Source organism: Neopsephotus bourkii, unplaced genomic scaffold (assembly GCF_033783945.1).
Source record: "Neopsephotus bourkii isolate Nb327-2 ecotype Australia unplaced genomic scaffold, CSIRO-AGI_Nbou_v1 NB_53, whole genome shotgun sequence".
In the NCBI taxonomy this organism is placed as follows: domain Eukaryota; kingdom Metazoa; phylum Chordata; class Aves; order Psittaciformes; family Psittacidae; genus Neopsephotus; species Neopsephotus bourkii.
Genome location: NW_026900570.1, coordinates 9,150,577 through 9,165,916, shown reverse-complemented (window position 1 = coordinate 9,165,916; position 15,340 = coordinate 9,150,577). Strand labels below are relative to the sequence as shown.

The following is a 15,340-nucleotide window of genomic DNA, read 5'->3' as shown; positions in this document are numbered from 1 at the left end:
CTCTGGGCAGTTCCCCAGATAATCTCAAACATACCACTTGCATTTGCAAATCCACTTGCAAAAAAGGTCTGCTTGTTTCAGCAGGTTTTTATTATCAGGCAGTGAGTGACTGTCCCTCCAATATTTCCAGCAAAACATGACTAGATAGCTTAGTCTCCCTGCTACTCCCCTTCCACCATTTCGAAACCCAGAGCTACTTTTTAACCCTCATTCTCAGCATCTTGGTAGTTGTTTCCTCTAAAGATGTTATTCCTCAGACACATCCTCCCCTGCAACAGATCACTTGCACATATTTTTCTATTATAAAATTTACCAATGAGAATCCTCCCATACAAACACCCCATTAAGAGCATGGCTGTATACTTTCTTTCAAACAAAACTGATTCTCCCCAGAAGTGACATAACCATAGTGATGCCATTGTCTTAGAGAATCATGGTACAAGGTTGATCATAGAGGAAAATTATATATGGCTTGAGATGGGGAAAGGTGAAGCTACTACTTCAGTTGCCTATGACCTGTCACTTCACCAGTGCAGTCACCCATCTAGAAATTCTATCCAAGCTTGTACACTGGGGATAAGCATGAATGAAGTACACAGTTCATAAGTGAGCAGCAGCAGCACAGCAGACTTGTCTTTCATCATCATCCAAAACCTACAAATAAGAACAATCTCAAATCGCCCTATCTTACATCCTAAGAGGATCCACTTTCATAAATGAAGATACCCTGTGTGTGACAGGAGCAAGAGGATGGGAAAAGGCAGCAGCATATACAGTTTCTCTCTCTCAGGAGAGGAAGGTCAAAGAATAGTAGAAGTCCATCAAATGAATGTATCCCTGCCAGCACTAATTGCAGATGCACGCTTTGAAACTGTGAAGACTCTTTCTTAAGGCAGCACTGCAATTACTTATTTATCAAATTTTTGGTTTTCTCATGTTGACTTTTATCAAGAATCAAAATCTCTACTTAAAAATAAACAAAAGCAGACTCAGAAATTAGTAAACATATTTTAGATTGTACCTGGAGAGGCATACATATTTTTAAAAATTCCTGATGGCAAAATACGTATCCACTCAAGTGTTTTTAGTAGTGAAACAAAGTAGTAAAATACTTGACAGCAGGCAGCGGCCCTCCAGGTACCCGCTAAATGCCAGTAATGAAGAAGAAGGAACCACACAGCCTCTCATTTGGTATGTTATTACAGCCACAGGACATGGCAAATGATCCTACTGAGGTATAAGAAAAGAGTGATGCAACTATTCAGGTAAAACAAATGCATTCAGGTATAAGCAAAGCTCTACAGCACCTGCATCTCCTCCAATATACCTATACTTTTGTTCGACACTTTTATGGGCTAAATTCTTCCTTATATTCATCTGTGAAGATAGAGACTTCTCAGCCAAATGACAAATGTAAATAAATTATTCTTGTCTGCCCTGAAATGTCAATTTGAAAAAAGAAACACACATATGCTCAGACAGATTTATGTCGCATGAGAAGAGTGAACTTTCAGACTATCCACAGCCCAGCGTCAGCAAAGGTCCTCTAGAAATAACAGGGGGTATGCATGTCAGAGCCATGCAGGCTGCACCCTGTATTCTACAATTCTCCTTCCTGGATATGCCCATCCTCTTTACTACGTTTGATGCAAGCAGTAAAACAATGGAAGTGTTTAACGAATTTACTTATGATTTTAACCTGCTATCTGAATCACACACAGATTTCTTGGAAATGATGACTAGATGCTGAAGGATAAACGTAACCTGGGGTTTTCTAGTGGGAGTTTCCATTTCACAGTACAGTAATGAAGATCCCACTAGCAAATCCTGAGATTTTAACTGAAGGCAAGGAGATTCATTTTTATACATTGCATAGACTCCACCGTATGAGCTGCCACTTTGCATATAGGCAATAAAACGCCCCTTGGCTAAATACAGACATTGGAATAAAGTGTCAGTTAACAGTTAATTTCATTGCACAAGTGTTCTTCTCCATGCAATTTAATGAAGAAAGATTATTGTAAGATAAGAGCACTGAAAAGGAAGAAAAAAAAATGAATAAAGAGAAAAGAAAAAGAACTACAAAAAAAATCACAGTGTTGCACAGAACCAAAACATCCAATTATGCTTTGATCATGGCTTGAATTTTAAATGTCACAGCCATCATTATTTTCCATCTCACAATTTCTTTCAGTGATTACTTGATATCTATGATATATGTCAGACGTACATAAATACAAAGCATGTTATAGGCAGGAGTAGTAGCTTATCTTGCAGACATAATCAAGCCCATCTCTCAAACTTTATTGAGAAGCCTGTCAACAAAGCAAATCAAGCACATAGTGGAAATAAGGCATAATGCTTAATTCCCTCAATCAGCATTTTCCCGCTTGCCAGAAGCACCTCTCTTGGTGGGCTGACAAGGTGCAAGCTAATTTACAGATCCAGAAGGAGTCAACTGCGTCGAGATAGCACTGCTCCCACGTTAATTAAGAGGAAACTGAAAAGTAAAGTTCACTCAGAAATGGCAGTGAGGGAAAAAAACACCTCAAGGAAACATTGAGTGTTACGAAGAGCAAACAACAAAGTGATCATCAGATCCTCCTATCAGTCAAATTACTGTTATTTCTACAGTAAAGATTTCAGAAGTGTTATATCAAGCATACAGATGAGGTTACTACCTATTTAGCTGGGAGCACCTGATTAAAAATAGTATTAATTTTCACGTTCACATGCATTTCCATCTAGAGCTTTCAAAGCCACAGAGGAACATCAGACATTAGGCTCTAAGACTGAAGGGCATAGAGGAGCTGATGAGCCCCACACCAAGCTGGCTTTCTGAAATGTAAGTTTTCTCTGTTTGGATGGGACCCCCTCCAAGTCAGCCCTTTGCCTACATCCCAGAGCTTGTAAAATGAAGCTGCTATCTCACTGGCCCTTTGGGTATGGGGAACATTACACAGGAGGAGGAAACTAAGGACCAAGGAACTGCCCAAACTTTCTAGATGCTGTAAACACTTTGTACCTGAGCTCAAGATAGCATCCGTGATATCCAATAAGCTACTTACAGACCACAGACTTTATCATGCACCTCAGTTTTACCTTTTATTTCTGGTGTATAGAAATGGCAAAGACTGCAGAAAAAAAACAGTCAGCATTTGGTATCTCATACCTTTCACCCTCCCCAGCATGGGATGCAACATTCTGCTCCAGGCTTAAATTTAGGCAGTCAAACACGCAGAAGATGAGGGCATCCCTGTGGGACTCACAAGGGATCGGGATGAAGTGCTCTCCTCCTGACATATGAGACTATCACCTATGACTCTTTTGGTGTTCTGTGTCAAGTGCTAAAAACCTTGTATTAATTTGTGTTTTCTAAACACATTTTATAACTAATATTTTCTAGTTAGTAACTACTTTTTTCCTAATTAACATTTCTAATTAACTATTTTTCCTATTAACTAATTTTGTAATAGGATTCACAGACACTGAACAAGTCTCAAGAACCTAGGTAGTTACAACATAGGTTCAATTAATGTTTTACAGTATAAAGTAGGTAACAGGATGAAAGGTAACTGAAGCTCACTTAAGTGTTTTCAGATCAGAATCATTGTTAGTTAGCCTTTAAAATAATACTGTTATCTCACTTCAAAATGAAATAATGAATCACTGCATACACAATAGAAAACACTGCTTTAATATTATTTTTCTTGGAAATACATTTATTTACTCTAGCTAGCTAAAAGAAAGACTGATTTTCTTGCTCTCTGATCCTTTCCCACAAATGATCAAAGGTGTTTGTCATGTTTCACCATTTACCCAGAACAGCAGGGTGTCCCTCAGCAGTCTGCTCCTTTCAGATCACTTATGACTGCTGGAGAGACCACTCCTTTCAAACATACTCAGTGCTTGATAAAAATCGAGACTTTCACTGACCCCTTCTCTAGACTGTGGGTTCTCAAAGCACACAGCCTTATTTAGTTCCTGTTTTTCCTTGAGAGAGCATGCTGGTTTCTAAACCGATTCATCTCATGCCCTCATGATACCAAACAGTCTTAATAGCAAAGCAGACCAAAGAAAAACACTCACTAACACACAAGCTTTGGGTACAGTATTAGAGACAGCACAGTTTAAGAAAAAAACAAACCCCAAAATAGTTTGACCTGTCAAAGGATATGTTTTCTGATGTCACCAAAGACTTTTTCCAAGACAAAGCAGTTTGTTGCTTAAAACCGTTTTTTTCTTTGCAGCCCCTTTAGCCTGCCCGCCATCTTGTTCCCTTCCATTCTAAGCCGCTTCCCCTTCATGATACCACTCAACACCTCAAAAAATGAGAGATTAGCCTATATACATTATGAACTTATTTGTACAGTAAAATATTGCCTCAGCAAACAGTCACAATATAAATGAGTCATTAAAAGATGAAATTTCTTTTTATAATTCATTCTACATTTGATTGCAAGGACCTACCTGAACATGTCCCCTAAGCCTTTCAGCATTCCTTTCTTTGCCTTAATTTTATCCTTCTCTTTATCCCGATCTTTCTTCTTTTCCTTTCCAGCCTTTTTTCTGTCACCTTTATCTTGGCTTCCATTCATCTGTCTCTCCAATGAGTGGGATGGCTGGTCACTCGCTGTGGACACAGATTCTCTACCCGATCTTGAGCTCTCCTCTGTGTCTTCCTCCACTGAAAGCACATATTAAGAAACATCAGTGGGATAAGAACAAACAACAAGGTCAGAAGGCTTTTTGGTAAATTCCATAATGTATTTTGAAGAAGGATACATGCACAACAATATATTTTTTTCCTTTTAATCAGTATCAGCTCATGTAGGGGTCTCCTCGAATGTTTACTTGCACCATTAAACTCTTTAAAGCAAGGAAATCACCTTCATAGAATACTCTGCAAAACATGATTTGTGCTTTGTGTGTATTCTGAATAATGTATGGATTAATAAAGAGGATTAGCAAAGTGATGTTAGCTGGACCTTTTTGTCACAGTATCTAAATCAGTTGAGGAGAGCTTTAGAAATAACTGAAAGAAGAAGCAACAGCAGTGCAGCAGAAAATTCTGTCAGAAAATTCTTAGGAATATTCTCATAACAATATGAAAGCCATTAAGGACTGTTAACGCTCAATACAAGCCTTAATAGACTTTTTCTTCTGCTGCAAGTAGCATAATGGTTTTGTCATGCTACTTCATTTCCCGGAGCAGTTTAAAACACATCATGCACCATGATTTTTATTCTTGGTTGAGATGAGGCAGTCCGGGAGGTTCGGGTGGGGAAATCCTATCCAGTGAAACAAGTAAAATCCTTTAAGGGCAGATAACATAGTTTTCCTGTTTCTAATCCAAAACCAAGACTCAGAGAATTTTAAAATATACCCAAGGCTAGATTTAACAGACCACATGCATTTCAGAACATCTGAGAAAAAAATTAGGAAAAGAGACTATATATTAAAAACCTGAATACTCCTTCAGTAACTTAGTGAGAAAGAAAAGAAACACATCAAGCTTGTGGGTCAGAATCCTGCAATCATTTTGACTTAATTTTAAGTCCAAAAAATACACTGCATGGCTGGAGAAACTGTGACCTTCCAGGAGCATTAACATTTTATATCATCACATCATAAGTAGGGATACACCACCTCCCAATTTTCCAACAGGCAGCTGAAAGCAGAAATTAGGATCACAGATGCGTATTTTGTGCTGCCTCCTGTAACTCTAATGAATACAAAGGCTCCAAACAACTCTTGGCAGTAGAAGTTGAAAAAGCTTGGTTTACATATACACAGTCTATGGAAAAGACTTTTTTTTCTTTTTGTTTTTGTGCTCAGTAAGATTTGGAAATGGCTATGCCTTATAGGAGGAAAAAGGAATCATTTTTTTCAGTTTAGCACGTTTACTACTACTGATAATTGCTCCTGCCAATATTACTGTTTCTAGGCCTCAGCGACTCTTCTACAGCCAGCAGTAGTATGTAAGTCTTCAGAAATTTCTCATAGATTACTGTAGAATCATAGAATATCAACTTTCTTTTCTTAGTCATCATTCATATTCACCTTACAAGTAATTCATTGAACCTGAAAAGTCTACAAATCACTGACTGAAAGCCATTCAATATCCTCTCTTCTCTCTCTCTCTCTCAGATACTTGCCTGCAAAACACTGTTTATTCATCAATTTTACAATACACAGACCTGTCCATTAGACTTAGCACTTACTCCCTGAATACCCCAAGATTTCTATAAATATTCTCCAACCCTGGAAGGTATATTTCAAGAAAACACACCACAATGGATAAATTTCAACATTAATAACTAATTCTGAAACTCAACTAGTAGTATGAAGTAAAGACAATCAGGAAATAAAAAAGGGGGAGGAAAGGGGTAGACAGGGAGGACCGGTCTTGGCATTTCATGTTAACTTGTTTCCAGAACTGATATTAAGTGAATGATGAAGCTTCTCAATTGTAGGTACAGTTCTAGTATTTGGGTAATTCTATTTTAGAAAATTAATAAGCCTCTCCTATACATGCCTTTAACAGCTGTACTTGTACTCTTTTTGGTCACAGTGTTTCTTAGTCAGTGTCTGGGATGATATTTAGTTATTATTAAAAGAGTAGTGGAAAACCATTTTAGAATAGAGATGCTAATTTCTTTTGCATGTTAATTTATAGCTACAATCTGCTTCAGTAAAAAACAACTAGACATTTAAAGATTGGACTTGCAAACGGATATAATTAGTAAAAAAAAAAAAGCATTAAATTTCTGACAAATTCTGAAGTAAAATGGTTATGTGGTACTTTCATTGCTAGAATTTTAAAGATGAGTCAATTTTGATCTATAGTTGTTCACACTGAGGCAACAACGTATTAAATTAACCCTAAATATGTATTAAGTGTACTGTGCTATGCTGAGTTGCTGAACAACTTGTCATAACAATGCTTCCTCTTATTATTTATTTTGCATACTCTATGGAGAGAATACTGCCTCCTTTCCTCACTTGTGCTACAATAAATATTTATCTATCATACACAGTTTGCTTGCAACTAACTCCATAGCTTATATTGAGCCCTGTGAACCAGGATGCCTGTTTTCCTGGAGTAAACACTGGTGTCTGTACTGGACTAAACAGATTTCCAGATTTCTTAAAAGGACTCAACATGAAGAAACTTGTTTCACTTTTATGCAGCACAGTCATTCTGCAATTAACAAACACCTAATTGCAAGTGTTTAGAACAAATGCAAATGCTGCTCAATTAAAATTCAAGCCCAGGCTACAAATGAAACTTCTAATTTTTAAGTTGCAGTAATGACATCAGGTTACTGCAAAACGCAGAATGCATTTGTTTTGGTGGTGTTATTTCCTTCCTTTCCTGCAACCTCCTGCCTCCCCATTCAGGATGCTGAAGCCAAAAAATTAAATTGGAGTATACTTTAAACGTCAATTAAACCTCAAAACTAGTGCCATTTTATGAACCATACTGTACTATGGAGAACTACACAAACAGGTAGTATGAAGCTATTCTCCTAATTAGCCCATAAAATGGAAAAGATGCACATGAGGAATCAAAGCTACTTAATGTGAAGCTATTTTGCCACTGAGCTTCTAGGCTTCATATTGTGATATTTAATACAGCCCTAGATTCTAGCAATTAAGATTCAGAAAAAGATTAGAAAGCTTTGTCTATCTCTCCCTATCCAAATGCCTTGTTCTCATTCAAGACACTAAAGATAAATATTTTGTTTCCAGTCAGCTATTTCAAGTATTAAGGGGGGGTTGAAGGAGGAAACCCAACAAGAAAAGGTAGGAAAAATGATCTATAAAAGCCAAACACCCACACCTTTCCACAAATGTTACTTCTTTACAGCCATTAAAACTCACACAGACATCTTCTCAAATATTCTATAAAATGTTACCCCAGAGCTGGTCACTTCTATCTGACTTACATCCTACATTTAATTATTTATTGGCAGGTTGTTCCAAGAAGAGCAGGTACATTCAGAAGAGAGTCAGCCCCTTTGCCACATATGCTACCTGTATGCTTATGGCTTTTGTACATGGGGTGGACAACATGTTAAGAATTCCTCTATAAAATACATTGCAGTGTTATTATTTGCTACTCAAAGAGGGTCACTGTCTGGAAAAAAGAAGCACTCTTAACACTGAAACACTTGGAGGAGAAAAGGTCAAAAAAGCTAAAGACAAATGGATCCAACTCCAAAGGCATCAGTAAATTGACCACCAACATGTTTGCCTGGGGTTTATAATGTAAGAAAGCCACATTTTAATTTAAAACAATTATGGAATAGTTAAATACAATTAAAAAAAACCCCAACAACTTAGTGAGGTTGTTATGGCAGCAGTTGCATATTAGTTATGTTAGGACCAGATTGTCAAATTGACTTCTATGTATTCATATGTGCCCAGAATTTGTCCACCTTAACATATTTGTTAAATTCTCTGGAACCTAGAGCCACGTGTAATTTACACAAAGTAGAGCAGACTGCAGTGATTTCAGTTTTAACACAGATACAGATGCGCTTTTAAAAAGACAGACAAAATGGCTAGGCCAGCTCTTAAGCTCTTATGGCCACCATGACAAGGAGGACATGACAGACCTTGAGGATTGGATTCTGTCCAATCAACTGACCCTATCTGCATTGCTACTTAAACGCTTCTATTAACCTGGCACTGAAAATCTCTGTATTACTTCTCAGATGTTCTATTACAACATATGAAAGCTCTTAAAACACAAATAACTCTGCAGAACGAGTACTTCAACATACACCACTTGGTCACACCTTTCTCACCCTTCTTTACCATGAGATTTGAGAACATCCTTGCTCTTGCTCTCCTACGACACTGAGATGGCTTTTGTTTCACCAGTGCTAGATGACTTCTTTCATACAGAGAGATGCCAGCAGACTCATCCCGTGGTATTTCGTTTTCAGTCAGAAGGCTTTGTCTGGTTTCTGCTACTCCCATGCAAAGAATACAAGGCCACCAAGTAGTTCCTTGCTACTTTCTATGCATTGCATCAACAAGCTCAAAAACCCTTACAGTATTCTCATAAACTTATACTCACCTAGAAAGCATTTCATGACAACAGTTTTACTATATTGTTGATCAAATGAAGTTAAACCATCTGTAACATCTGGATAAGCTTTCTATATCTGATGGCTCAAAACAGGATATTACTATCAGTGGGTTCAAACAAAACAAGACCTTTTAGAAAAACATGGTCTTAAGTCCGAAAAGCCCATAGACATGCAGTTTGGAAGAATGAGTAGGATCACTACACATTTTATCATACCTGTGCTTCCACTGGCCAGAAATAGATTGACAGCCAGCAGCACCAGACCAGCATTTAGCCTCACTGCTGCAGGAAATTACTAGGTGCTGGAAAAGTGAATCAGAATTAATTCTGCCTGTAACTACCTTTGAGAAAAGTGACTGGCAAAATGACCTCCCTTTCAGTCTCAGAACACTTTAAGAAAGAGGCAGACTTTTTTTTTTTTTAAATCAAAGAGTTAAAAAAAAAATCAAAGACTGATTACACAAGTAGCCTCTAAAAGACTATTAGAGAATGACTGTTACAAAACAGACTTCCTGAAACGAAAGAAAGTTAGAAAAAGCAGAGAGTGAAAAAAATCTCTCTTCAAACTTTTTCTGTTAGCATTCAGGCTAAATATTTTACTATTTCAACCTTCCCCACCACCATCTTCATTCATAAACTTCTAACTAGCTGGAGGCTGATTAAAAAAAATTCTGCTGGTGTGTGACAAGTTGAAAGTAGTACAACATGAAGGTTAAAAATTCAATGATTTTAATACAACCCCTGATTGAGGTAATTTACCATTCATACTATTTTACCATCCCATTCTTACACAGTTCAATAATGATAAGGTTAGCTTTGAAGTGATTCTTTTATGTTAATGACATTCTCCACATGTTGGGTCATATTTCGGGTTAAAGAACTGAAAATGTAAATGGATGCCCATTACGGTGGGTAATAGCTGATCATTAATTTTGTATTGCATTAGATCTGCCAGCCTTACTCACTCTAATTAAAGGACAGTGATTTCTTCCCTTTCCCCTCCCCCAGATATGTACATCTACAGATACACTCTTTCAAAGTTAGATACACATATTTTTGTAATATAAATTCAGAGTTTTCTTTGTCTTTCTGCATATTTTTTCTAATTTACATTAGTAAATTAATTAGGTGTCTTACAGAAAATTTTCAGAGAAATTTAAGTAAATTCACTCCTAATAGTCCTATTTTCTTATTTTAGAAAGGAAGGAAGCTACAGAGTGTTGCAATCTGTTAATACATATGGAGGGAAAAAGCCTGGAAAATATTTGATGAAGTTATTTCTATTCTTTTAAAATCCTAAAGTTATCTTCTACTTCTTTTAATCCTTTTCTAAAGGAATTATCCTATGTTAACATTCTTTATGTACAGTAATAGTTTACTTACAAGTTTCCATGCCTTCATCATCATCATCTGCTACAGGTTTGTCATATGATTTGTCTATGGCAGCTCTGAAGCTTTCATTGCAGCCTCGTCCTCGGATAATTCGTGGGCGCGGGCGGTGGAAGGGGATATCACCATTCAGAGTCACCTCAGCAACGGCTGTCTGCAGACTTTCTAATGAGCTGGATTTCTTCAGACCTAATGAAGGCCCCACATCTCTGGTTGGGGAACCTTAGTGATTTAAAGGAGAGGAAAAAAAAAGAAAAGCAATTAGAATTAGTATTGAGAACTGCATGCTTGATTATGCATATCCATCCTGAAAGTCTTTGGGGACACACTTAACATTATTCACATCATCTCTCAATAATCTGTAGGGAATTCTCCACAGAGTTGTTGGTCTCGGTAGTGAATGAGTATGTCAAGTCATAGGCAACAAAACTGACAACATTAGCAATGCCTGCCTTTTCAAGTCAGTGAAGAGAGACCAACATCCATTACTATTATTTTAAACAATCTGAATGATAAAGTAATCACAGGGCTTTATAAACATAGCCCATAAACCCAGCAGAGATACATATCTAATGGTATCAAACAACATTATTAATTATTTTTGCTTTGAGCAGAAAATTTCATCAGTCGTAGCAACTGATGAACAGAGAGCAGATTATGGGCATGAATCCTACTGTGTTTAGAGCAACAGTCTTGCAAAGTAGCCTGACTTCTGGCTTCAAGAAACATGTTGTTTGCTTTTAATTGAGTTTCAAAGACTTCCATCAAATTGCTAACAATTTCATAATGAAATGCTTCTCAGAAATATCAGCTCTCTTGCTGGGATTTTTTGAAGTTGCTTAAAAACAATCTGTGGAAAGGACTCAATTAGACAGACAACACCAGTTATTCAGCTGGAAAAGAAACACATTCTTGGCAGTCTTCAGGTCGATGTTTGGGCAGCACTACAGCTGGGGCTGAGGGCAGCTCTTACCACTGCAGCATGCCCGGAGGTGTGCCAAGAAAGCCCAGACAGTATTCTGCAAAAGCTTTTCCTCATCCCAACTTTTCTTCTCAGGTTTGTGGACTAAATGTCTAGCTTCTGTTTTTAAAGACACACGCTCACAGTGCAAATCAGCTGACAATTGCACAATAAGATCTCACAGTTAAAACTGGGAGAAATTTTTCAGGCCGGGGGGAGGACAGGAGGAGGAAATCACTGCATTTAGTTGAAGTTATTTTATTCAGAAGTGCAGTACAGTCATGGCCAGATTTTCCATAGAATTTGGGCCTGGAGAGCAAGATGAGGTCAGACATCATCATCATAACTACATTTCCTGAAGTTATGAGACCAGAGGCCTCACCTAGAACACAGAAACCTCACTTTTTCTCCACCTAAATGCAGTGAAATAGAGAAGAGTGTTGTGGCACCACAGCAGTCATAGGTGGTGGGTTGGTACTGAGTTGATACCTGTATACTCATCTGACAGAGGCACAGAAAGACCACTGAGAGACAGCATCAAGAACTGAACTCTCAGGGGTATCAAACCAATGAACAATACATTTGTAAGCAAGGTCTAGTGTGACTAATGCAATAAAGAAATGTCTGCATTTTTTTTTTTTTAATCTCAGAATAATAAAAAGCTCTGCAATTGATTCCCTTTCTGGTAGACATTAGGAGGGACAGTATCTGTCACCATTCTTTAACAAAGCTATGTGAAGTTATCTTTAACTGGGGAAAACTGCTACTTCACTACAACAAACAGCTTTTTTCACTATTCAGTACTGAGTGGGGAGAAAGGGGGCTGCTGGACCTACAGAAGTAATGCAGAATAGCAGCATAGCAGGTCTTCTCCATTTCATTTGTTAACTTGGTATGTGATGGAGCAAGGAAGCAAACACTTTCATTTTCTATTCAACTATTAAAAAGTCTGAGCAATTACATTAAACTGAAATCCCTCGGATCAAATAAATTCAAACAGCAGCTGTCAAAGTATTCTCTTTCAGCTGCCCTACTGACAAGATGAAGTTGTAAATAGAAACAAAACAGAAATCCTCTTGCACCGGTCTACACAACTGCAGTTTGGCTCCCCCAGCAGTCCAGTCCCGCTGCTTGGACCCTCGGCCAGAAATAAACACCCCAACAGATAAAGATTTTATCTTGATGAACTTGCATCTCCTAGAAGAAGCTACACTCTCACTCACAGCCCATACGTCTTGGAGGGCTGAGGGTCATGAGGATGGTTTGGGGGCACAGCGCAGCTGCTGGGATGAACAACAGCAGCCAGCTGGGATAAGGAAGGTTTGATAGCTTCCCAGCTGTGCAAACACACTGCAGACCAGGTTCACCAAACTTCTGAAAATGGGCTGAATTCTAAGGCAAGTACTTTTACACGGCACTCTCTTTAGCAAGTAAAAGAACTTCAATTTAATTTAGATAGTGCCCTATAGCACTGTCCACTTTGTAGCATACACCAAAATTTGCTATTCCTCCACTAATGCCTTCAGCACACAAAAAATAAGATTTTGTTTTTTACTTTTCAAGATTGCATTTTGTTAAAAGCATGAGACAGGAAAAATGAATGCAACACTTTGAAGAAAAATAATGAGGAAACAGGACAATCATATATAAACCAGCTGTCTGACAGATTCAATTTCATATACAAAAGGAAAGGGTATCCTCTTACACGGCAACTTACTGTAAACTTCCTTATTCCACATTCTGCTTTGCAACCTTCTAAATGAGATGCTCATATATCTTTTCCTAATTACTGAGTGTCTCTTTTTGTAAACAGTAATTATAAAAAGGCATTTATGTGCCCATTTATGTTCATAAAGAACATTTAAAAAACATTCTATTTCTTGCCACCCAATACAGATCTTTGTGAGAACTGTATTTATGCAAGTTGTGCTTTCCCAAAGGAAAAGTTAGATGGGATATGACCTAATGTTCCTTGAGTACTATAAAACTAATAATGGATTACAGAAATTATAGGAATCTTTATTGAACTTGGGTGGCTATGAACACAAATGTGAACAGGTTGCAGAATCTGAAAGAGGGAAATGTCCTTTTGCAAGCAATTTAAGCACTGTGATCATAAAGCTATGTATATTTTAATACCTTTGCTAACTTCTATGGCCACTTCATAGCAAGTCTACTATTTTCCAAATACATAGTTAAGCCCCCCTGTAAACTGAGTTCAGAATTTATTACTAGAATTCACCAGTCAGAAAGTGAGTTGTTTACCCATAATCTGGTAAGAAACAGCAAACTTTCTTTAAAATAGATTCTGTTTAAAATTTATGAGTCACATCAAAACCTTGTTTTCTAAATACAAAAATGTCAGCATTTTCTCGTAGCTTTTACAGCACTGGTGGTAATCATCAGAAATGTTATCTGCACAGAACAAGTTCTATTTTGACACTAGAATGTAAAGTAAGAAAAAAAAAAAGAGGAAAGACACATCTACCTAAAGCATCTTTATATAACCAAGGGATGAAACAGACTCTTTTATGGTTTTAAAAATTCAAAGTTTATCAAAATTTTCCTTACCAACAATTTTTATTTTTTTTTAAATATCCTTTGAGGTAGATTCATCCCTGTGTATGACAGCAGCTCTCTGCTCAGCCACATAGCTTTACTTTATATGCCACGCACCCCTATCCATCCCCCAATGGCTTTGCAACATGCTCCCACTACCCTCCTGAGCACATCCCCTGACCACCACACATGCACTGCCAATCCCTACATCCCCAGCCAGCCAGCCCTTGGGGACCACAGCTCAGCTTTGCCCTCCAGGCCATGCAACCACTCTGTGCTCATGCATGACTGCGCTGGCAGTGTGTGCGTCTGCTCTCACATGGCAGACAGCCCCCACCACGTAACTTCATAGCATGTACAGATCCAATGAGACCATTAATACATATACAATCACATGAAGCCTACATGTTGCTCCCTGCTCCAAGCCCTTTGTTTTTCCCTTGTGTTCATGCTGTTTAACAGACGATTGTGCTTCCACTTCTCTCAATATTATACTGTGGCACAAATCTGGGCGATTTGCAAAGGCAAAAAGCAGTGACAAAGGATATATGATGTTTCCTTCCGTGTATAATTTTAAAGACTATAAGGTAATGTTTTCATCAGTACTTCAAGTGATTTAAAATGACAATGTTGTTTCTTACTGAAACATTATTTTTTTAGCTCTTAGGTTAAATACTACCAGCAAATGATGCCAAAAACTTTCTTCAATTTGAGCAAACCAATTTTGCAAAGTCACAAAGTCTACTTTCTTAAATGACATTAGCAGTGTATTTACTATCATCTGCTCCATTAGATCTGATAAATTTCCATTTCTAGTTCCCTTACACTAAAAAAGTAACGTTTTGGTAAGAGCAGGGGAGGAATATAGCAAGCAACCGCAACTGCATAATAGTTCAGTTTTGGTTGCATTTAATGAAGCAATTTAATATAAAAGCACTGTGTAAAAATAAATAAATAAACTATTTAAATAAATGTTCTTTGATATTTTTTATTTATTTTTCATTTTGACAATCTGTACCTGGAAAAATAACCACCTAGAACTATAGTACGCCCAGGACTCAATAAATAGGCCATGCTCAATTGCTACTGAATATACTTCTAACCTCCAGGATGATCTGTAAACACTGCAAGGATTAGGCACTTCAAATGAACTATAGAAAGAAAAATAACTAAAAAACTATTACAGTAGCTAGGGCTGGTGAGTTTTACACTCTCCTTTTCAGCCAATACTATTAAGTACAACTTTAACTGTAACAGTTTGTTTTCATTTTTTCTAAAGTAAATATATGCTGAAGCTTTCTGGCTTCTAGAATTCATTAAAACATAGT

At 37.5% G+C, this 15,340-nt stretch overlaps 1 protein-coding gene across 16 annotated transcripts in view; it reads right to left on the bottom strand.

Moving 5' to 3' along the window:
• The window catches only part of PARD3 (par-3 family cell polarity regulator), a 451,495-nt gene that overhangs the window by 136,622 nt on the left and 299,533 nt on the right, over nucleotides 1–15,340 (bottom strand). For all 16 annotated transcript variants that reach the window (XM_061349937.1, XM_061350015.1, XM_061349977.1 and 13 more), the window contains 2 exons: nucleotides 10,487–10,714; nucleotides 4,471–4,687 (listed from right to left, as the gene is read on the bottom strand). In XM_061349937.1, the coding sequence (XP_061205921.1) occupies nucleotides 4,471–4,687; nucleotides 10,487–10,714 (445 nt within the window). The remainder of the gene's footprint in view (nucleotides 1–4,470; nucleotides 4,688–10,486; nucleotides 10,715–15,340) is intronic.